General features: G+C 49.0%; 1 protein-coding gene across 2 annotated transcripts in view; it reads left to right on the forward strand.

The window, feature by feature from the left end:
• Positions 1-25,037, forward strand: part of LOC140398395 (sodium channel protein type 4 subunit alpha-like) — a 352,602-nt gene that overhangs the window by 243,405 nt on the left and 84,160 nt on the right. For both annotated transcript variants that reach the window (XM_072487039.1, XM_072487038.1), the window contains 3 exons: positions 1,351-1,474; positions 3,321-3,475; positions 21,624-21,797. In XM_072487039.1, the coding sequence (XP_072343140.1) occupies positions 1,351-1,474; positions 3,321-3,475; positions 21,624-21,797 (453 nt within the window). The remainder of the gene's footprint in view (positions 1-1,350; positions 1,475-3,320; positions 3,476-21,623; positions 21,798-25,037) is intronic.

The following is a 25,037-nucleotide window of genomic DNA, read 5'->3' on the forward strand; positions in this document are numbered from 1 at the left end:
TCGGGTGCTGGCCTGGCCTGCAGCTTGCAGGTCTAGCCTTCTGACCCTGAGGTGGCAGCAATTATGCCCAACTGACATCTGCTTCATGAATTTCTGTTTTCCACAATCAATCTATGAGTCATCCGATGCTGACACTGTGCACACTGCTTTTGAAATGTTCTGGGTAAAGAGTCTCTTTGCAGATATTAACATATTTCCTGGGGACCTCTGGCACACTGTCTGTCATCTTGTTTTTTCTTCATTGGACGTGGGCATCACTGGCTGTGCCAGCATTTATTACCCATCCCTAATTCCATCCCAACCTCTGGGTCCCATGTAGTTCAGACCCAGATAAGGGTGGCAGATTTCCTTTCCTAAAGGACATTGGTGAACCAGGTGGGTTTTTACGACACTCGACAATGGTGGTTTCATGGTCATCATTAGACTTTTAATTCCAGATTTTATTGAATTCAGATTTCACCATCTGCAGTGGCGGGATTTGAACCTGGGTCTCCAGAACATTTCTCTAGGTCTCTGGTTAACTAGTCCAGTGATAGTACCACTATGCCACCGCCTCCCCCATGTTGAAAGACTGGGTTGTCTATCCAATGGAAAGTCGTGCCGATATTTGCAGAAACCATGGGATGAATTTAGTAAAGTCTCTGTCGTCCCAGTGACCATTGGCTGCTTTTTTGGGGGAAGAGCTGACTGGTGATAGATTAATCATACTGCAGGCGAGGGGCAAGATTGAGAAGCTGGGACCCTCATGATTAACCTCAGCTGGTACGGGAATTGAATCTGAACTGCTGGCCTCGCTGTGCCTCACAAATCAAATTAATCATGGGCGATATAACAAAATGGAGGATAGCAAATCAACAGTACGATTTCCACTGCCACTAAGTTTCTTTTCCATTAATGTCAAGGTCAAGTTTACTCCCTATTTATCACTATATAAAAATTGTGGGCTAGTAAATCAGAAGATACGGAAAAATCTAGCATTGAGCCTCTGGTATGGAAACAAATCTGATGACCTCATGGGCCATCTGGGATTCCTTTACAAATCCCTTTTGGCTTTTCATTTTGAACACAGACACTATTATAACAGTGCTCTTTAGCATTCTTTATAATCACCAAAGACCAAACCAGCATAATCCAGATGCAAAGAGCAAAAGCAGTCGGCCAGTAACTTAATTACTTTGAGAACAAACATGCTCACAGAAAATAAGTGGCAACAAATCTTGAAGTGAAGCTCCGAGAAAGACTGTCTTGTTATTTGCCCTGCCACATGAACACATTGATTAAAGAATTTTACTGCAGCATATTTCTACTTTTATGTTATATTATGTCCACTGCTGTTTCATCCCTGTGTAGGATAAAAAGAATATAGATTCTTCCCAGTGCAGTACTGTGGACCTGAAAGCTCAGGAGGAAGACGAAGAGGGGGTTAAAGAAGAAAATCCTGAGAATGACGAACCAGAAGCATGTTTGACGGAAGGTAAACACACTGAAAGGGGCGACAGAGAAGGAAGGAAAGGGGGGGGGGGATACCACCCAGTGAGATCACCATATCTCTAGATTTCCTGAGAGCGCAAAACTCTATTGATCTCCAGCTTGAATAAGCCAATGACTAATCAAGCATCCACAATACTCTGTGGTGGAGAATTACAAACATCTTGTACTCAATTCCATGCACTGTACAACCCAAGATCCTCTTTGTCATTCCCTATTCCTTTAACTCGCTGCCCACTAGTTATTCCCATTCCCAGATCTTTGCCCTGTATCTTGTACACCAATTTCATTTAGTTTTCATTTCAGTGTTTATTCTCCTTACTATTCTCACCACTTTGTACTTATTGACATTGAAAGTCATCAGCAACGTCTCAGCCTACCTTGTCAATCTGTACGAGTCTGGCTGCGCTCGTTCAGCCTGCTCTTGAGTGTTGTACCTTTGAAGAATTTATTTGTAGCCCTACTTCCAAATAATCAGCGTAAAGCATCGAGAGTAAAAGCTTTAGCTAATCCCAGTGACACCCTCTCAGATAAGGCTTTGAGGCTAATCCGCTTTAGTGGCTGACTATCCTGTACTTTGTTTTTAAAACCTGGTTGACGAACCTGCTGCGCAGTTGAACACAAAAAAACATATTGATGTATAAATGAACAATCTCTATGACAAATTTCTTTTACCCAAACTCTGATATCATCTTAATTCTAAGAGGTTTGTCAAGCATTATCTTCCCCTTCCACTACACATATAGCCATGCAGATTGGCTCTAATGATTTCTTCATCCGTCAAGTGTTATATGGTACCCTTTGGGCTTTAGGTTCAAACCCACAACTGAACACCTGAGTTCTTGATCAAGGGTAACTCTTCGGTGACATATGGAGATGGCATCCTTTGAATGAGACATTAAACAGTGCTCCCATTCAGTAAAATTGCCATAGTCCCAGATGACCACAGGCTGCTTTCCCCTTTGTGGGGGGAGAGCTGACTGGTGATGATTTAACCTGAGGATCACCACACCTCAGGCGAGGTGCAAGGTTGAGAAGGCAGGCCTCCATTCTAATCATATCAAGTACTCATGAATTTCCCATGACATTCTACAAAGAAATGTGTGGCTTCAGCCAGTGCTCTTGCCAACATTTAAAACTCGCCCACCATCAACAAGACATATTCTGATCACTACGATCATTTGCTGTTTGTGGAACCTTGCTCTATGCAAATTGCCTGCTCCACTTGTCTACATTACAACAGTGGCTACAGTTCAAAAGTGATTCCTTGACTGCACTGCGCCTCACAACATCCTGAGGATGTGTAAGCTGGTAAAGAAATACAAGTTTTTTCTTTCAGGGCATCCTCGAGCATTTTGAGCCAGGATGCGTGTCAGATTGGACAGCTCATACTTGCCAGATTTTCTTTAAAGATAGATGGTAACATCTCTTCTCTTCAAATTCTTTGAATCATCAGCTTGCCAAATTAACCTCCCACCAAAATGCGACCACTTTATCCACCATTTTTTAAAAAGTATTGCTCAATAAAAGTAAATTACTGCGGATGCTGAAATCTGAAACGGAAAGAGAAAATGCTGGAAAATCTCAGCAGGTGTGGCAGCATCTGTATGGAGAGAAAAGAGCAAACATTTTGAGTCCAGGTGACCCTTTGTCAAAGCTCCAAGCTCCGGCGGCGGGGGGGGGGGGGGGCGCCTAACCCCCGTATTTCTATTACATTAATCACAAAGGTAAAGTGTGTTGTTAGTGCCCTCCATGCAAGAAATATTAGATGTTTCACTAATGACGGCAAATGAGCTTACAGTAATCAAATTGAACTGTTGCTGCTTGTACAGGCTGTTTGCGAACCTGTCCCTTTCTGGACATTGATCTAAAGAGTGATCGGGGCAAGATGTGGTGGAATCTCAGGAAAACTTGCTTCAGGATCGTGGAACACAACTGGTTTGAAACGTTTATCATCTTTATGATTCTGCTTAGCAGCGGTGCTCTGGTAAGGCTCAACTCCTTCCCTACAAATTACAACACCATGTTTAAGAGCAGGATGTGTAAGCTGCAATATGATAGTTGGTAAGCATCCAGATTTAGAAACATACATTGACTAAAAGTTGATAGTTTGCTTATGTCCTGTATTGTACTATTTGTCAATGAATTCTGAGCACAAAAGTCATGAATGGGTTAAAAATAAGAAGCCAGTCACATTTGAGAGAGGCCAAATGGCCTACTTCTGCTCCTACATCTTATGGTCTCTAACTTAAGTGTTAATTATGTATGGCCCTTCTGTTTCCTATTTTGGTCCTACGTGGATCTCATTATCTATAGGGAGCGATTTTGAGTCCTGTCTCTCTGTCCGCGAGAAACCCGGTGCAGCCTCAAAATCCAGAGAGAAGCGAGAAACGTGATTCTCTCCGCCGTGATTAGCTTTTGGAATCTTACCCCCTACTCTTGCCAGTGGAGTAGTCTGAATCATGCAGCATGAGCCCGGGAACCTAATTTTGATACATTCGTATGTCATTTGAAAACACTCTTTCCAGACTCTCCCCTCTCCCACAGAATCTTGACCCAGTCACGCCAGCATCATTTATACTAGTCTGGCCAGGCATGTGACAGTTGAAGGGATCCCCCCAGGGGACGCAGAGGTAGGTATAGCCCCGGGGTGGGTGGGGGGGTGATGCCAGCCATGCCTGGGCAACGCTCTAGCACTGCCTGGGCACAGGTTGACACTGTCAGGTTAGCCACTGCCAGGTGCCTGGATGCTAGTGGGAGCCGCATGAAATGGGAGGGGTGGGGTGCCTGGTATGGAGTCATCTGCCGGCAATAATTCAAGGGTGGTGGGATCTGCCAGTGATGACTGACGAGGGAGGGGGAGGGAGCCCCGACGCATACGAGATATGGCCTGGGTGCTGTTCGGCTATAGAGCTGGTCAGCATGCCCTTTAAAGATGGACCCCGACCTGTTTGAAGTTGGTTCCTGGTTCGAAGTGTTCCCGCTTCGGCAAAGTGAGGTTAACTACGTCCACTCACTTTTTTTAAACTAGAGAGGCTCAAGATTCTATGAGAAATCCCGCCGACGGACGCACACATTTTTTCTCACCGGGGCTGATGCTTTGGCGTTTTTTGGTAAGGTGCTGCCCGTAGTATGTTCGAGGTTTTGTGTGTGAAATGCTTTTCCTGTAAGAGGCACACTTGCTTGTTATCAACTTTAATTGTCATGCTTCAGCTTTCCCATTTTGCTAAATCCTTGTTCTCCCTGTTCGTAACACTGTGACAGATCTGCTAACATGTGATATAAAATTGGATGTAAAATAATCCTTTTGAGGGCAAGTGTTTTTATGATTGAGGCTTAGGGAAATTATTAAATTTTGATATTCTTGAAATCAAATCACATTCCTAATCTGATTACCTGATGAACATATGATTTCTGACCTCCCCTTCAGACCTTTCAGCAAATATTCACACAGACTCATAGAATCCCATGGAATTCCTACAATGCAGAAGGAGGCCATTCAGCCCATCGAGTCTGCTCCGACCCTCCAAAAAAACACCCCGCCCAGGTCCACTCCCCCCGTCTAATCCCCGTAACCCCACAACCTAACCTGCACATTCCTGGACCCTAAGAGGCAATTTAGCATGGCCAATCCATTTTATCTGCACACCTTTGGACTGTGGGAGCACCCAGAGGAAATCCACACAGACAAGGCCAGAATTGAACCGGGGAGAACGTGCAAACCACACAGTCATCCAAGGTTGGAATCACACCCAGGCCCCTGGTGCTGTAAGGCAGCAGTGCTAACCACTGTACCATCCTGCTGCCCTCCTGCCACCATACCGTCCACAATCCTAAGTGACAAGATTGGACAATGAGAAACGACTTCCAATTACTAACTACACACTGCATGTGTACGTGATCCTTGTGGTCAACACAATGGCATACGATTATTATTGTTTCAGTTACAGATGATGGCAATATTCACATCAATCGTAGCAGTGAACTACTGCCAAAGCATAAAGAAGGGCATTGGATAATCATCCTCAAGGGGCATTTTGCTATTCGATAGCACTTACTATATGCTATCTTTTACTATCTGGTTAATTCCATCCAACCACCTTTGGTGATTGTCCCTTCAAGGGCAACACAGCAGAGTTAGGGTCATCTGGCCTGGGTGACCAATCAGGACACAGAGTGGGGATTACTCCAAGGGGCGGGGGGGGGGGAGGCATGTGTTCTGGCAGAGGTATTTTAGAGTTAGCTGCAAACACACTGCAGCTCTTGAAGATCACTAAATAAATCCATTTTTGTTCAGGAATGAAGTCTCTTAAAGTGCATCACTACACCACCACACTTATATTCAAGGTGTTCTTCTCCTTTTCTGGGTCCTCCTGTGCTAACAAAACAGAGAAACTGTTTCTGCCATGTCTGCCTCTATAGAAATTAGTCAGTCACACAAGGGACAAAGATGAGCTTATCAACTCGGTGTATAGACATCCACAGCCATGACCCAAGCACTATTATTCTGTGAGAGAGGGATAAAAGGCAAGGCTGGGTGATGCAGAGTCTCTAAGACCCTGAAGCGCCATTTGCCAATCTTATACTTCAAAGACACTGGAAATAATTATATTAATTGGCTTTCCTGCAACTCAACTATTTTCTCATTTTCCATTCCAACTCCTGGCCTACCTGTTCCCTGGACAGCTCCAAATGTATCTCATTAACTCCATTTGTGTTGCAATTATCTGTCGGGAAACTCTTATTGCCCTGGTCACTTCCCTCAATGGATCTCTTAATTGATAAAATGTCATGAGACCCAATGTAATTTCCAGATCACCCAATATTATTCAAGATTTTATGTATATTGCTCATCTGGATTACTCACGATCAGGATCGAAATATTTAAATTTAATTAAGATCTTAACTTTATCTGTGTGCTTTCAGTTTAATGAGACTTAGGCTTGAAACTTCACAGAGATGGAAGGGCTCCACAAATTAGCCAAAATCGTGCCAGAGCCCCAATTCTAGAAGCCTCTCCCCCGAACATGGACCCCACCATTTCCACTGGAGTGGGCATGAATAGGGGCTGTTGTAATTTGTCATTCTTGGTGCATGGAGGCAGCTGCACATGTAAAAGTGCAGCTACCTTAAAACAGATCCAATTTTCATTACTACAATTTCTAAAACTAGTGGAGGTCAGATATTTAAGGAGAAGGTGCCAAAGTTATTTGGAGAAGTAAGGTACCCTTTTGGAGAGTTCAGACCCTCCTTTTGGAGAGGTCACATGCCCATTTTGGAGTGGTGAGGTTCCCTTTGGTAGAGGTCAACAGCCTCTTTGGGGCCATTAAAAGTGGACATGAATAAAAGTGAATAAGCTCTGTGGAAATATCAAGCTGTCAAGCCAATCAAAACTTTTGCTTTTGGGGGGGAGGGGGGGGGGCGAAATCCAGCCTGCAGTTGAAAACAAAAATCAGTGTTTGCTTGTCCCTTCACTGTCTGTTGGCATATCGACGAATGCTGCTTGACTGCTTCCATAACCTTTAATTGTCACAGCAGGGGGGCTTGTAAGGTCACAATTTGAGTGACAGCTCCAACTTTGATAAAAGGATTAGTTGTCTTTTATGTGGGGCTATGAATACAAATGTTTGTTTATACAAGGGATTAAGCACTCTAAGGGATTTAAATGTTATCTAAGAGTGTTTTAAATTTCATGAAGTCTGCAATAGACATTTAGATCTTTTATTTCATCTCACCATGGGCCCTAAAGTCTGCCAATGGTGGATATTCTGAGTTGATATGGAGGATCTTAGGGCGATGGGTAGTTGATGGTGGAGGTATGGGTTGGCATGATTTGCACTAAATTGGCATAGGCCCACAAAGGACCATGGGGATGATTGAGGCACATGGCTTGTCATGGTGAGTATGGGGGCTATGGAGGATGGGTGGGAGGCATGAAGTGTCATGAATTGACATGGATGGGGCGTGGAGAGTGTGGAGTTGAAAGGATTTGAGTATGAGGGATAGAGGCCTGTGGTTTTGCTTTGTCACTTTTATTGTAACAACGAGATGGGCCTTTTAAACAGAATTTGGCATTTTCCCAGCTCTGCGCTCCTGACTCCTGACTCAGGAGCAAAACTTTGGCCCTCCATTTTACTAAGGTCGCTGCCATCCTTTGAAAATCATCTGCTTCATCCTTCAAAATAATATATTTTAAATGTGGCTACAACAGCATTTTTAAAGAAAGGCTTACTTTCAATTGTGTGGTGCTTCAACCACTCCACAATAATGCAGCACTTCCCAATCTTGTCTGTAGCCAAGCAGCCTACTCCCAGGTCTCTGCCAATCTCATTTGTGATTTTGTCACTGAGATCAGAAGGCATTGGCCTGGATCAGTCTCCGATGTTTCCCCAGTACTCCTAAAGGAGCACATTCCTCCTGTTTACCTTCCACTCATGTGAGAATTAGGATTGGGGAACTGAGCAGATGAAGAACTGTAAGTTTTGACCCATATCAAATCACCATATAGCTCAGAGTATCAGTCTAACTCGAGGTGGACTACACGTGTACATTAAATATTCTTAACAGTGCCATTACAACTTCCGGGTGCGGTTATGCGGAGCTGAGCCGTACGATTCGGCAGCTCTTGCTACCACGGACTTTCGGGCTCGCTAGAAGAGCCCCAATGGAACTTTTTTCGATACTAACCCATGGGGAAGGTAAGAAGGACGTCCCCCTCCAACTTGTATGAAACGGACTCGAAGCATAACGGCCACAAAAGTGGCATTGGAGCAACGGGAAAAACCGGGGAAAAAAGACAAAATGGCGGCGGCCAGAGACAAAGTGGAGCTGCAGGAGTTTATTAAGCACTGCTTCGAGGAGCAGCGCGAGGAGATGCGTAAGGAAATGCTGGCGCCTAGGCTTTCGGCAATCGAAGGACTAGGGATCACCCAGAAGGCCCACAAGGTTCAGATCCAGGAGGTACAAAAAAGAGTTGGTCAGAACAAGGACGAGATCTCGGGCCTGGTGGTGAGAGTGGAGCAGAACGAGGCGCTACACAGGAGGTGGGCGGGAAGACTCGAAGACCTGGAGAACAGGTCAAGGAGAAAGAATCTGCGGATCCTGGGTCTCCCTGAAGGAGCAGAGGGGGCTGATGCCGGGGCATACGCGAGCACGATGCTCGGGGCGATGATGGGCAAGGAGGCCCCTTCGAGGCCGCTGGAGTTGGACGGGGCACACCGGGTGCTGGCGAGGAGGCCCCGGGCAAATGAGCCGCCAAGGGCGATGGTGGTGAGGTTCCACCGGTTCACGGACAGAGAGTGGGTCCTGAAATGGGCCAAGAAGGAGCGGAGCAGTAAGTGGGACAATGCAGAGATCCGAATATACCCGGACTGGAGCACGGAGGTTGCAAAGCGGAGAGCGGGTTTCAAACGGGCCAAAGCGGTGTTGTACCGGAAAGAAGTGAAATTCGGAATGCTGCAACCAGCGCGACTGTGGGTCACATACAAGGCCCAACACTGCTACTTTGAAACGCCTGAAGAGGCGCGGACATTTATACAAACCGAAAAGTTGGACTCTAACTGAGGGTTTGTGAGGGTAGGGGGGATATTTGAGGTTTGATGTGTGATGGTTGTTGTATATAGGGGGTCAATCACAATCACGCGCAGGAAATGTTACATGGGCTGGGGGAGAGAGACAAGGCCGCGACAGGAGCTGCGCCAGAGGGGGGGGGGAGCGGGCTTTGGAAAGCACGGGGTTTTCTTTTTGAAGAAAGGTGGGAGGGGGAACTCCCACACAGGGAGGTCAATGGGATAGCGGGGGTAGCCGGGGTCAGCAGGTGTCAGCTGACTTACGGGAGTGACATGGGGGGAGCAAAAAAGCTAGACAGGGGTCTAGCTGGGGGGGGGGGGGGGGGGGGGCGGAGGGAAGGGGGGAAAAAGGGTTGCTGCTGCACTGGCCGAAAGGGAATGGGACATAGAAGAGGTGGTCGGGACGGTGGTCCCCCGTCTGGGGGACTGGAGGGTGAGGGAGGCGTGGACACGGGACTGGCCCAGAAATGGAGATGGCTAGTGACCGGCAAAGGGGGGGGGGTGAGAGCCCCTCCAATCCGGCTGATAACATGGAACATGAGGGGGCTGAATGGGCCGGTGAACAGGGCTCGAGTGTTCGCGCACTTAAAGGGACTGAAGGCGGACGTGGTCATGCTCCAAGAGACTCACCTGAAGGTGGCGGACCAGGTCAGGTTAAGAAAGGGATGGGTAGGACAGGTATTCCACTCGGGATTGGACGCGAAGAATAGAGGAGTGGCAATATTAGTGGGAAAGCGGGTGTCATTTGAGGCCAAGACTATTGAGGTGGACAATGGAGGGCGATATGTAATGGTGAGCGGTAGGCTGCAGGGGACGTGGGTGGTGTTGGTAAACGTATACGCCCCGAACTGGGATGATGCAGGATTCATGAAGCGCATGTTGGGGCGCAATCCGGACCTGGAGAAAGGAGGCCTGATAATGGGAGGGGACTTCAATACAGTGTTGGATCCAGCACTGGACCACTCCAAATCAAGGACTGGAAAGAGGCCGGCAGCGGCCAAGGTACTTAGGGGGTTTATGGATCAGATGAGGGGAGTGGACCCATGGCGGTTTGCAAGGCCAGGGAATTTTCTTTCTTTTCCCATGTACACAAAGCCTACTCCCGGATAGATTTTTTTGTTCTGGGCAGGGCGCTCATCCCGAGGGTGGAGGGGACGGAGTATTCGGCCATAGCCGTTTCGGACCATGCCCCGCACTGGGTGGAACTGGAGCTGGGAGAGGAGAGGGACCAACGCCCGCTGTGGCGGCTGGATGTGGGACTGCTGGGGGACGAGGTGGTGTGTGGGAAGGTGAGGGGGTGTATCGATAGGTACTTGGAGGCCAACGACAACGGGTAGGGGTGGTATGGGAGGTGTTGAAGGCGGTGGTCAGGGGAGAGCTAATCTCCATTAGGGCTCATAGGGAGAAGATAGAGGGCATGGAAAGGGAGAGGTTAGTGGGGGAGATTTTGAGCGTGGACAGGAGATACGCAGAGATCCCGGAGGAAAGATTACTTGGGGAAAGACGATGGCTCCAGACGGAGTTTGACCTGTTGACCACAGGGAAGGCGGAGACACAGTGGAGGAAAGCGCAGGGGGCGACCTATGAGTATGGGGAAAAGGCTAGTCAGATGCTGGCACACCAGCTCCGTAAAAGGATGGCAGCGAGGGAAATAGGGGGAGTCAAAGATGGAAGGGGAGCCACGGTTCGGAGTGCGACGAAAATAAACAAGGTATTTAAGGCCTTCTATGAAGAGCTGTACAGATCCCAGCCCCCAACGGGGGAAGAGGGTATGAGGCGATTCCTAGACCAACTGAGATTCCCGAGGGTGAAGGAGCAAGAGGTGGCTGGTCTGGGGGCACCAATTGGGTTGGAGGAGCTGAGCAAGGGTTTGGGGAGCATGCAGGCGGGGAAGGCCCCGGGACCGGACGGGTTCCCGGTGGAGTTCTACAGGAAGTACGTAGGCCTGTTGGCCCCGCTACTAGTGAGGACCTTTAATGAGGCAAGAGAGGAGGGGACCCTACCTCCGACAATGTCGGAAGGGACAATTTCTTTGATCCTAAAGCGGGACAAGGACCCACTGCAATGTGGATCGTACAGGCCGATCTCGCTCCTTAATGTGGATGCAAAGTTGCTGGCACAAGTGCTGGCCACGAGGATCGAGGACTGTGTCCCGGGGGTGATACACGGGGACCAGACAGGATTTGTAAAGGGTAGGCAGCTAAACACCAATGTGTGGCGGCTCTTAAACGTGATAATGATGCCATCGGTGGAGGGAGAAGCGGAGATAGTGGCAGCTATGGACGCGGAGAAGGCCTTTGACCGAGTAGAGTGGGTGTACCTCTGGGAGGTGCTGCGTAGGTTTGGGTTCGGGGGAGGGTTTATCAGTTGGGTTAAGCTTCTTTACAGAGCCCCGGTGGCGAGTGTAGTGACGAACCGGCGGAGGTCGGAGTACTTTCGGCTGTAACGAGGGACAAGGCAGGGGTGCCCCCTGTCCCCCCTGTTGTTCGCATTGGTGATCGAACCATTGGCCATATCATTGAGGGAGTCTAATAAATGGAGGGGGTGGTCCGAGGGGGAGAAGAGCATTGGGTGTCGCTATATGCGGATGACCTGTTGCTGTACGTGGCGGATCCAATGGAGGGGATGGTGGAGGTCATGCAGACTCTAAGGGAGTTTGGGGAGTTTTCGGGCTATAAGCTCAATGTAGGGAAGAGTGAGCTCTTTGTATTACAGGCAGGGGACCAAGAAAGAGGGATAGGGGACCTACCGCTGAGGAGGGCGGAGGGGAGCTTTCGGTATCTGGGAGTTGGGGGGCCCTACTTAAACTGAATCTGACAAGGTTGGTGGAGCAAATGGAGGAGGATTTTAAAAGATGGGACATGCTACCGCTGTCGCTGGCGGGAAGAGTGCAATCGGTCAAAATGGTGGTCCTTCCGAGGTTTTTGTTTGTGTTTCAGTGCCTTCCCATCGTGATCACTAAGGCCTTTTTTAAGAGAGTAGGCAGGAGTATTATGGGGTTTGTGTGGGTGAATAAGACCCCGAGGGTAAGGAGAGGGTTCCTGGAACGCAGTAGGAGTAGGGACCGAGGAGGCTTGGCGCTGCCAAACCTGGGGAGCTACTACTGGGCAGCAAATGTGTCGATGATCCGCAAGTGGGTTATGGAGGGAGAGGGGGCGGCATGGAAGAGGATGGAGATGGCGTCCTGCAAAGGAACGAGCCTGGGGGCGTTGGTGACGGCACCGCTGCCGCTCTCGCCGACAAAGTATACCACGAGCCCGGTGGTGGCGGCAACGCTAAGGATCTGGGGCCAGTGGAGATGGCACAGGGGTGCAATGGGAGCATCGGTGTGGTCCCCGATCAGGGGTAACCATCGGTTTGTCCCGGGGAAGATGGACGGGGGGTTCCAGAGCTGGCATCGGGCGGGGATTAGAAGAATGGGGGACCTGTTCATCGACGGGACGTTTGCGAGCCGAGGGGCACTGGAGGAGAAGTTTAAGTTACCCCCGGGAAATGCCTTTAGATATATGCAGGTGAGTGCTTTTGTGAGGCGACAGGTGAGGGAATTCCCGTTGCTCCCGGCACAAGAAATTCAAGACAGGGTGACCTCGGGTGCATGGGTCGGGGAGGGCAAGGTGTCGGAAATACACCAGGAGATGAAAGAAGAGGGGGAAGTGCTGGTAGAAGAGTTGAAGGGTAAATGGGAGGAGCTGGGGGAGGAGATCGAGGAAGGTCTGTGGGCTGATGCCCTGGGTAGGGTTAATTCCTCCTCCTCGTGTGCCAGGCTCAGCCTGATACAAATTAAGGTGGTTCATAGAGCTCACTTGACGGGGGCAAGGTTGAGCAGGTTCTTTGGGGTAGAGGACAGATGTGGAAGGTGCTCAGGGAGCCCGGCGAACCATGTCCATATGTTTTGGTCATGCCCGGCACTGGAGGGGTTCTGGAGAGGAGTGGCGGGAGCAATATCTCAGGTGGTGAAAGTCCGGGTCGGGACTTCCGGGTGCGGCGATGACCAGCTGAGTCGCACGTTTCGGCAGCTCCCTGTGAAACGGACTTTTGGGCTCTTGATAGGAGCCCCAACGGCAATTTTGACGGCTAAAAACACTGTGCGGTAAACCAGAAGGGAATCCCCCCTGGATACGGATGGAAAAAGGAGGAGAGAGTGGCCAGATTGCAGTGGATCCTTTAGAACAGCGGCAAGGAAGGCAAGCAAAAACCAAGATGGCGTCGGAAGGTGGCAGTTTAACATGGGGCCCTGAACAAACAAGAGTTCTTGAAATGCTGTGTGGAAGAGATCAAAAAGGAAATGAAGAAAGAGCTGTTGGCCCCGATACTACAGGCGATCGAAGGGCTAAAGGAGGAACAAAAGACCCAGGAGCAGGAGCTTCGGGTCGTGAAGGCAAAGGCAGCCGAGAATGAGGACGATATACAGGGCCTGGTGGTGAAGACGGAGACGCAGGAGGCACATCAGAAACGATGTGTGGAAAGGTTGGAGGCACTGGAAAACAACGCAAGGAGGAACAACCTGAGGATTCTTGGTCTTCCTGAAGGTGTGGAGGGAGCGGACGTCGGGGCATATGTGAGCACGATGCTGCACTCGTTAATGGGAGCGGAGGCCCCGGCGGGTCCGTTGGAGGTGGAGGGAGCATACCGAGTGATGGCGCGAGGACCGAGAGCAGGAGAACCTCCCAGAGCCATAGTGGTGAGATTCCTCCGTTTTAAGGATAGAGAAAAGGTCCTTAGATGGGCGAAGAAAACTCGGAGCAGTAAATGGGAGAACGCGGTGATCCGCGTTTATCAAGACTGGAGTGCGGAGGTGGCGAGAAGGAGGGCGAGCTTTAATCGGGCCAAGGCGGTGCTTCATAAAAGGAAGATAAAATTTGGAATGCTGCAACCGGCAAGACTGTGGGTCATATATCGAGGGAGGCACCACTACTTTGAGACGGCGGATGAAGCGTGGACTTTTATTGTGGAAGAAAAACTGGAATGAGCGGGTTATTAAAAAGAACGTTCGAACAAAGTGGTGGGGCGAATGTGGGGGGCAAAGAGGGGTTTTATGTACTAATCCTGCGATGTGGTAACTTTTCTCTCTCCCACAAGTGGTGATGGGGGGAGGAGGGGAGGTGGAGGAGATGGGGCGTTGGCCATTGGGGGGGGCGCCAAGGGAGAAGCGCGGGCTTGGTTCCCGCGCTATGATAATCATGGCGGGAATAGAGAAGCAGGAAGGAGGGGGCGTCGCACGGTGCGAGCCGAGGTCACGGGGGGAAGCCGAGGTCAGCCAGAGTTTGCTGACTTCTGGGAGCAACATGGGGGGAGTAATTACGCTAGCGGGGGATCTAGCGGGGGGGGGAGGGGGGAATTACTGGGTTGCTGCTGCTGGGGAGAGGGGGGAGCTGGTATGGGAGAGGATGGGCGGGGGGGCACCGCCTGGGGGAGATACAGCTGCGTGGGAACCGGGTGAGGAGCTGGAAAAAGGTGATGGCTAATCGACAAGGGGGGGGGGGGTAGGAAGCCCCCCAACTCGGCTGATCACGTGGAACGTGAGAGGGCTGAACGGGCCGATAAAGAGGGCACGGGTACTCGCACACCTTAAGAAACTTAAGGCAGATGTGGTTATGTTACAGGAAACGCACCTGAAACTGATAGACCAGGTTAGGCTACGCAAAGGATGGGTGGGGCAGGTGTTCCATTCGGGGCTAGATGCGAAAAACAGGGGGGTGGCTATATTAGTGGGGAAGCGGGTAATGTTCGAGGCAAAGACTATAGTGGCGGATAACGGGGGCAGATACGTGATGGTGAGTGGCAAACTACAGGGGGAGACGGTGGTTTTGGTAAACGTATATGCCCCGAACTGGGATGATGCCAATTTTATGAGGCGGATGCTAGGACGCATTCCGGACCTAGAGATAGGAAAGCTGATAATGGGGGGAGATTTTAATACGGTGTTGGAACCAGGGCTGGATAGGTCGAAGTCCAGGACTGGAAGGAGGCCGGCAGCAGCCAAGGTACTTAAAGATTTTATGGAGCAGATGGGAGGTGTAGACCCGTGGAGATTTAGCAGACCTAGGAGTAAGGAGTTCTCGTTTTTCTCCTATGTCCATAAAGTCTACTCGCGAATAGACTTTTTTGTGCTGGGTAGGGCATTGATCCCGAAGGTGAGGGGAACGGAGTATACGGCTATAGCCATTTCGGATCACGTCCACACTGGGTGGACTTGGAGATAGGGGAGGAAACAGGAGGGCGCCCACCCTGGAGAATGGACATGGGACTAATGGCAGATGAGGGGGTGTGTCTAAGGGTGAGGGGGTGCATTGAAAAGTACTTGGAACTCAATGATAATGGGGAGGTCCAGGTGGGAGTGGTCTGGGAGGCGTTGAAGGCGGTGGTTAGAGGGGAGCTGATATCAATAAGGGCACATAAAGGGAAGCAGGAGAGTAAGGAACGGGAGCGGTTGCTGCAAAAACTTTTGAGGGTGGACAGACAATATGCGGAAGCACCGGAGGAGGGACTGTACAGGGAAAGGCAAAGGCTACATGTAGAATTTGACTTGCTGACTACAGGCACTGCAGAGGCACAATGGAGGAAGGCACAGGGTGTACAGTACGAATATGGGGAGAAGGCGAGCAGGTTGCTGGCACACCAATTGAGGAAAAGGGGAGCAGCGAGGGAAATAGGGGGAGTGAGGGATGAGGAAGGAGAGATGGAGCGGGGAGCGGAGAGAGTGAATGGAGTGTTCAAGACATTTTATAAAAAATTATATGAAGCTCAACCCCCGGATGGGAGGGAGAGAATGATGGGCTTCTTGGATCGGCTGGAATTTCCCAAGGTGGAAGAGCAGGAAAGGGTGGGACTGGGAGCACAGATCGAGGTAGAAGAAGTGGTGAAAGGAATTAGGAGCATGCAGGCGGGAAAGGCCCCGGGACCGGATGGATTCCCAGTCGAATTCTATAGAAAATATGTGGACTTGCTCGCCCCGGTACTGATGAGGACCTTTAATGAGGCAAAGGAAAGGGGACAACTGCCCCTGACTATGTCTGAAGCAACGATATTGCTTCTCTTAAAGAAGGAAAAGGACCCGCTACAATGCGGGTCCTATAGACCTATTTCCCTCCTAAATGTAGATGCCAAGGTCCTGGCCAAGGTAATGGCAATGAGAATAGAGGAATGTGTCCCGGGGGTGGTCCACGAGGACCAAACTGGGTTTGTGAAGGGGAGACAGCTGAACACGAATATACGGAGGTTGTTAGGGGTAATGATGATGGCCCCACCAGAGGGAGAAACGGAGATAGTAGTGGCGATGGATGCCGAGAAAGCATTTGATAGAGTGGAGTGGGATTATTTGTGGGAGGTGTTGAGGAGATTTGGTTTTGGAGAGGGGTATGTTAGATGGGTGCAGCTGTTGTATAGAGCCCCAGTGGCGAGCGTGGTCACGAATGGACGGGGGTCTGCATATTTTCGGCTCCATAGAGGGACAAGGCAGGGATGCCCTCTGTCCCCATTATTGTTTGCACTGGCGATTGAGCCCCTGGCGATAGCGTTGAGGGGTTCCAAGAAGTGGAGGGGAGTACTTAGGGGAGGAGAAGAGCACCGGGTATCTTTGTATGCGGACGATTTGCTACTACACGTGGCGGACCCGGCGGAGGGGATGCCAGAAATAATGCGGATACTTGGGGAGTTTGGGGATTTTTCAGGGTATAAATTGAACATGGGGAAAAGTGAGTTGTTTGTGGTGCATCCAGGGGAGCAGAGTAGAGAAATAGAGGACCTACCGTTGAGGAAGATAACAAGGGACTTTCGTTACCTGGGGATCCAGATAGCTAAGAATTGGGGCACATTGCATAGGTTAAATTTAACACGGTTGGTGGAACAGATGGAGGAGGATTTCAAGAGATGGGATATGGTATCCCTGTCAATGGCAGGGAGGGTGCAGGCGGTTAAGATGGTGGTCCTCCCGAGATTCCTCTTTGTGTTTCAGTGCCTCCCGGTGGTGATCACGAAGGCTTTTTTTAAAAGGATTGAAAAGAGCATCATGGGTTTTGTGTGGGCCGGGAAGACCCCGAGAGTGAGTAAGGGATTCTTACAGCGTAGCAGGGATAGGGGGGGCTGGCACTACCGAGCCTAAGTGAGTATTATTGGGCCGCTAATATTTCAATGGTGAGTAAGTGGATGGGAGAGGAGGAGGCAGCGGCGTGGAAGAGATTAGAGAGGGCGTCCTGTAGGGGGACTAGCCTACAGGCTATGGTGACAGCCCCATTGCCGTTCTCACCGAGGAACTACACCACAAGCCCGGTGGTGGTGGCTACACTGAAGATTTGGGGACAGTGGAGACGGCATAGGGGAAAGACTGGAGCCTTGGGGGGGTCCCCGATAAGAAACAACCATAGGTTTGCCCCGGGGGGAATGGATGGGGGATATGGAATGTGGCACAGAGCAGGAATAACGCAACTGAAAGATCTGTTTGTGGATGGGAAGTTCGCGAGTCTGGGAGCGCTGACCGAGAAATATGGGTTGCCCCAAGGGAATGCATTCAGGTATATGCAACTGAGGGCTTTTGCGAGGCAACAGGTGAGGGAATTCCCGCAGCTCCCGACACAAGAGGTGCAGGACAGAGTGATCTCAAAGACATGGGTGGGGGATGGTAAGGTGTCAGATATATATAGGGAAATGAGGGACGAAGGGGAGACTATGGTAGATGAACTAAAAGGGAAATGGGAAGAAGAGCTGGGGGAGGAGATCGAGGAGGGGCTGTGGGCAGATGCCCTAAGCAGGGTAAACTCGTCGTCCTCGTGTGCCAGGCTAAGCCTGATTCAGTTTAAGGTATTACACAGGGCACATATGACTGGAGCACGGCTCAGTAAATTTTTTGGGGTGGAGGATAGGTGTGCGAGGTGCTCGAGAAGCCCAGCGAATCATACCCATATGTTTTGGTCATGCCCGGCACTACAGGGGTTTTGGATGGGGGTGACAAAGGTGCTTTCAAAAGTAGTAGGAGTCCGGGTCGAACCAAGCTGGGGGTTGGCTATATTTGGGGTTGCACAAGAGCCGGGAGTGCAGGAGGCGAGAGAGGCCGATGTTTTGGCCTTTGCGTCCCTAGTAGCCCGGCGCAGGATATTGTTAATGTGGAAAGAAGCCAAGCCCCCGGGGGTGGAGACCTGGATAAATGACATGGCGGGGTTTATAAAGCTAGAGCAGATTAAGTTCGTCCTAAGGGGGTCGGCTCAAGGGTTCACCAGGCGGTGGCAACCGTTCGTCGAATACCTCGCAGAAAGATAGACGGAATGGGAAAAAGAAGGCAGCAGCAGCAGCCCAGGATCGGGGGCCGGGGGGGGGGGGGGGGGGGGGGGGAGGAACCAGAAGGACTCTCAGGGTTGTTAATATATACTGTATAATATGTATAGGTCGTTGCTACAGATAATTATATATTGGACTGTTAAATTATATTTTTGGAGAGTGTTACTTGTGACAAGGCAGTTGCCAATTAGGGCTAGTTTTCATTTTTGTTATTTATTATTTATTCATTTTTTGTTTATAAAATAGGTCATTGTTATTTGTGTTGTTAGAATATTGTGTAAAGGATGCACAATGTACTGTGTTGGTTGACCAAAAATTTTCAATAAAATATTTAATTTTAAAAAAAAAGTGAAAGTCCGGGTCAAGCCAAGCTGGGGGCTTGCAATATTCGGAGTAGTGGACGAACCGGGAGTGCAGGAGGCGAAAGAGGCCGGTATTCTGGCCTTTGCGTCCCCAGTAGCCCGGCGAAGGATCTTACTAATGTGGAAGGAGGCGAAGCCCCCCAGCGTGGAGGCCTGGATAAACGATATGGCTGGGTTCATAAAGTTGGAGAGGATCAAGTTCGCCTTGAGAGGGTCTGCGCAGGGGTTCTACAGGCGGTGGCAACCGTTCCTAGACTATCTCGTTAGAGGAAGGTCGGTCAGCAGCAGCAACCTGGGGGGACGGGGGGGGGGGGGGGGGGGGACGACACGTCCGGGGAGGAGGGGTGGGGCGTGGGGGGAAGGGGAGCTGCCTGGGGGGGTGGATGAGCAAGAGATAACATGAAGAGTCGGGGAAACTGGCACGTACGGGAGAGAGCCAGTGTACAAAGCTATGTAAATGTACTATTTTGCCTTGTATATATCTTGCTCCGCGCGATTTCTCGTTTCGTTTTTTTTTGTTATGGGGGGGGTGGTTATTGTTTGTAAGGGAGAAAAATTGTGTTAAAAACTTTAATAAATATATATTTTTTAAAAAACAGTGCCATTACTTCACCTTAGCAATTCCTTTCTGTGAGAAATCACAAAAGAAATATGAAAGCATATTTAATTTGTTCTGATATTTTGGCATGTAGTGTTGCAACATAACATTCTGCAAAACAGTGTACAGGAATTAACAATTTGCAGTTTGAATAGTGCAGCAAACTGTATAGTTTAGTCTTGCAGATTGAAGTCTGTTATTGTTGGGATGCATTTGCTAGTAAGTTTCATTTGTGGACAAAATCGGCTCTTATTGGTCACACGTCCACAGACAAGTAGGGATGCATGAGATGTCATTGGACACCAGGAACACAGCATTCTGCTGGGAATGTATAATTTCATCCAATCAATGACACTCAGACTGAAAGCATGCAGTGCTACCTTCAAGCTATGCGTGTCAACACAGAGATTGTCGAAAGCAAAATAATGCAAATGTCGGAAATCTGAACGAAACGCTGGAGGTCGGGCAGCATCTGTGCTGAGACCCAGAGTTAACAGGCGCGATCCAGCGGTCACGGTGCACCAGAAAAGCAGCTCGCCGTGGCACAGCAGAGCTGATAAAAACCAGGAGACCCCAGCTCCCGGGATCAACCCGGCTCGTCACACCTCGCGAGGTCCAACGCGATGTAAATCCCGCCAACAATGGGCGGGATCACGTTTGGCAAATCTGCTTATCAGAGCAAGGCAGTTAGCTTTAGGGAAACAGTCGATAATTCCTCCTGGCGAAGGCGGAGCCCCGTGGGAGCCCCAGAGAATACCGTGTCGGGCCAGTTAATGACATGTCAACGGCGTTAACCTTACGTGCAGCATAGAATGCATTCACACTGCTGTCGAAACACCGGAGCATGGCATTCCGCCGGGTTCCTGGGCGGGCCTGGATTTTCAGCTGACGTGCGATTCTCTGCCCAATCGTCTTTTCCGATTCTGGTGTTGCCCGACAGAGAATTCCGCCATCCACTCTTTGAAGCTGAGCGAATTGATGAAGTGAGTTAGTGAGTGGGTGAATGGTGAGCAAGTGAATGAATGGGTTGGTGGGTAAGTGGGTGATGTGGATCAGTGGGTAAATGATATGTGAGGTGGGTAGATGGGAGAGGTGGGAGATGGGGTAGTCAGTTGCCCAGTTATCCGAGGGCAGCACGGTGGCACAGTGGTTATCCCTGTTGCCTCACAGCGCCAGGGACCTGAATTCAATTCTGGCCTTGGATGACTGTGTGTGTGGAGTGTGCTATTTCTCCCCGTGTCTGTGTAGGTTTCCTCCGGGTTCTCCAGTTTCCTCCCACAGCCTAAAGATGTGCATGTTAGGTGGATTGGCCACGCTAAATTGCCCCTTTGTGTCATGCAGGTTAGATAGGGTGGCCCGGTGGCGCAGTGGTTAGCACTGTTGCCTATGGCACTGAGGACCCGTGTTCAATCCCGGCTCTGGGTTACTATCCGTGTGGAGTTTGCACATTCTCCGCGGGTTTCAACTCACAACCCAAAGATGTGCAGGGTAGGTGGATTGGCCACGCTAAATTGCCCCTTAATTGAAAACAAATAATTGGGTACTCTAAATTTTTTTTTTTAAATGCAGGTTGGTTGGCATTCGGAAGTTATGGAGATAGAGCGGGGAGTGGGCCTAGCAAGGGTGCTCTTTCCAGGGGTCGGTGCAGACTGAATGGGCCGAATGGCCTCCTTCTGCACTGTAGGAATTCTATTCTATCTGGGTGTTGCACTAGGTTTTAATTTGACTAATATGTGCTGGGTAACTACCCAGCTAAGTACCACAGAACTGTCTGAAGTCTCTGACTCTTGCTCAGAGTTGGAGACATTCACAGGGGGCTCTGGGCAATTCCCATGTAGATGCGCAAGTCAGGAATTCCACAGGATCCTTTTTTATTATTGGCTGGGTCAGCATTTGTTTCCCTTGATAGACCATTTCAGAACATTTAAGAGTCAACCATATTGCTGTCGGTCTGGAGTCACATGTAGCCTAGACCAGATATGGTAGCTTTCCTTCCCTAAAGAACATTAGCGAACCAGTTTGGTTTTTGCGACAATCCACAATGATTTCAGGGTCATTCTTCAACTTTGAAATCCAGGTTTATTTTTATTCAGTTTAAATTCCACTATGGCAGAACTCGAACCCAAGTCCCCAGAGCAATACGCTGGGTCTCCGGATGACTAGTCCAACAACAATACCACGACACCACCACCTCCCCCGGATGCGCATCTTCAGATGTATATCCAGCCTCGATGATCCGGATGCCAGAAGATATGGTCCATTATGTTTTAACAAGAAATTGAATGTTTTAATCTAGCTTCTTGTGAACAGAGGTCTAAACTGTTTATTTGCTTGCAGGCATTTGAAGACATATATATTGAAAACAGAAAGGTGATTAAGATACTGCTCGAGTATGCTGACCAAGTGTTTACATATACCTTTGTGGTGGAAATGCTGCTCAAATGGCTTGCCTATGGGTTCAAGACATACTTCACCAATGCATGGTGCTGGCTTGACTTCTTAATTGTTGATGTAAGTATTCCAAGAAACGAGGGAATCTACTCGGGGTGTACCAAAAAAACCCTGGTTTAATTTGAATTAATCATTCACTGTGAGTCAGTCTTCGATAACTCATTATAAAATAACATTATTTTAACTTGGCTCAATGTGTAAAGTACCCTCTGATGGTCCTGATGCATATCGGCCTCCAAACATTCCCATATGCCATCCCTCTCAAAAAACTGTCAACAAGCATTGCAAAATGATATCAGCCCAGTTTAGCCCAGTACAAATTTGAACAAGTTGGCCTTATTCAGTTATGACTGTGAGGGCTGTCGACATGAGAGGAATTTAGGAGTGGCATTTCTGATCACTAAGATTGAGAGATCTCTAATTATGGGTCCAGGATTTGGAAGCGGGCCTGAATTCTGGGTACGCAGTTTGTGGATTCACATCCGCTTTACACCATGGAGTTATATTTGTTCTTAAAAATGAGACAGATCATAGGCCCATCCAATTATTTTTATAAAATTTAGAGTGTCCAATTCATTTTTTCCAATTAAGGGGCAATTTTAGCGTGGTCAATCCACCTATCCTGCACATCTTTGGGCTGTGGGGGCGAAACCCACGCAAACACGGGGAGAATGTGCAAACTCCACACGGACAGTGACCCAGAGCCGGGCTCGAACCTGGGACCTCAGAGCTGTGAAGCAACAGGGCTAACCCACTGCGCCACCGTGCTGCCCTGGCCAATCCAATTATAGGAGGATAAATTCACTGACCTTAACTCCCAGGTGGAAACAACTTACAATGGGAATCCTGAGGCGGGACTTTACAGAGAATACATTTGGGGGCTCGCTATCGGTGGGAAAGAAAGATCCTGCTATCGGGAAGGCTGGGTAATTCACCCCCTGGTTACAGAATTGGGTCTATGGTATTGTAACCTTAACCAGATCTTCACTCCCTTTGGATGATAGCACAGTGTTTTTAGAGATTTAGAAAGCAGTTCCACTCATCAAAATCATTCCCTAAATTAAATTAGCATATTGTTTTCATGATTATTCAGTTCCTCATTGGCAGTTTTCTGGTAGGCAATATCTCCAGGTGAAGTGATTGGTTAAATATGTGCCCAACACTGAACATTCCCACTTTTGATCTTAGTTTGGAGGGTCATTGACGAAGCAGCTGAAGATGATTGGGCCTAGGCACTATCCTGAGAAACTCTGCAGTAGTGTCCTGGGGCTTAGATGATTGGCCTCCAACCAGTGGAGAATTGTCTCCTTGATACACATTGAGTTCAATTTTGCAAGGACTTATTGATGCCATACTTGGTCAAAATGCTGCTTTGATGTTCAAGGCAGTTACTCTCATGTCACTTCTTTTGTCCATGTTTTTACTGAGACAGTAATGAAGTTTAGAGCTAGGTGACCCTGAAAAACCACAGATAGAGTACCAATGTGCAGGTTATTACTGAGTAAGTGCCGTTTGATAGCACTATCAATGACACCTTATTATCACTTTGCTGGTGACTGACGGGGCAATAATTGAGCAGATTGGATTTGGCTTGCTTTTTATAGGCAGGACATACTTTGACAATTTTTCACATTGTTGGATAGATGCCAGTGTTGGAGCTGTATTGGATGTTAGACCCTTGCTCAGCCTGTGTCTGGCTCCTACTTTGACTGTTTTTTCAGCTTCAGTCTATTCCTGGCCATAGGTTATACACACATCTGCATTTGATCATGCACAGATCGTACAAATGTCTCAGAGTAGTGTCTGACCTCCAATTGTCTCAGAACCCTCTGTGCTGAGACCGTGTGGTAGATGGCAAGCACAACCATGTCATGTTTTTTAAAAAACCACAGACAGGCAGCTTTCTCTCGTCAGAATGAAATTTGGGACTAGGAACATCAGGACTCTCATGGTTAACCTCAACAGTGACAGACCTGAGCGCTACACCACCATCACAGTAGCACAGTGGCTAGTACTGTTGCTTCACAGCTCCAGGGTCCCAGGTTCTATTCCCAGCTTGGGTCACTGTCTGTGTAGAGTCTGCCCGTTCTCCACGTGTCTGCATGAGTTTCCTCCGGGTGCTCCGGTTTCCTCCCACAGTCCAAAGATGTGCAGGTTAGGTGGATTGGCCATGCTAAAATGTCCATAGTGTCTAAAAGAAAGCTTAGGTGGGGTTACGGGGGTAGGGTGGAGGTGTGGGCTTGAGTAGAGTGCTCTTTTCAAGGGCCATTGCAGATTCGATGGACCGAATTCCCTCCTTCTGCACTTTAAATTCTATTTTTTAAAAATCATTGCTCGAGAACCCAGGCACCGTGACATCAACATTGGTGCCTTAAGTGAGACACGATGTACAGGAGAAGATGAACTGAAGGAGCAAGATGGCGGGTACAAGGTGGAAACGCCTTGCAGAAGAGGAACCACGCCTCCAAGGGGTGGGCTTTACCATCAAGCATGAGTTTGTCTGACACCTCAGTGGCATCTCCTGTGGGATAAACGAATGCCTCACCCTAATGAGGAATAGGCATGCCACTGCCATCAGTGTATATGGTCCGACACTTGAGGCAACAGATGAGAGACCAAGGAGGTCTTCTACCTTGACCTTGAGTAACCGCTCGCCCGAGATGCTCCTCAGAGATTTCAACATCAGTGTCGGCAAACCTTCTGAAAGGGTGTGATGGACAAGGAAGGAGTGGGGAGAGCAAACTTCAATGGAGTCCTCCCCTTGACATAATCTTGAGGACATGACATTATCATAACCAACACATTTTAAAATTAATTCATGTCACTGGCTAGGCCAGCATTTCTTCACAGAATCACAGAATTATTATGACACAGAAGGAGACCATTTGGCCCATCATGTCAGCACCGACTCTCCAAACAAGCAACATGACAGCGCCATTCCCCTGTCTTTTCCCACTTTGTATCTATTCAAATAATGTCCTCTTGAATGCCTCAATTGAACCTGCTTCCACCACACTTCCAGGCAGTGCATTTCAGACTCGAGCCACTCGCTGTGTGAAAAACGTTTTTTCTCGCATCACATTTGCTTCTTTCACTTTAAATTTGTGCCCTCTCATTCGCAATCCTTTTCCCAGCGGAAATCGTTTCTCCATATTTATTCTATTCAGCTCCTTCAGAATTTTGAACACCTCTATGGCATCTTCTCTTAACCTTCTTCTGTCCAAGGGGAATACTCCCAACCTCTCCAATTATCCACATAACTGATGTTTGATCAGGACATTCTTTGTATGGTGCATTTAT

This window comes from Scyliorhinus torazame, chromosome 21 (assembly GCF_047496885.1).
Source record: "Scyliorhinus torazame isolate Kashiwa2021f chromosome 21, sScyTor2.1, whole genome shotgun sequence".
NCBI lineage: Eukaryota > Metazoa > Chordata > Chondrichthyes > Carcharhiniformes > Scyliorhinidae > Scyliorhinus > Scyliorhinus torazame.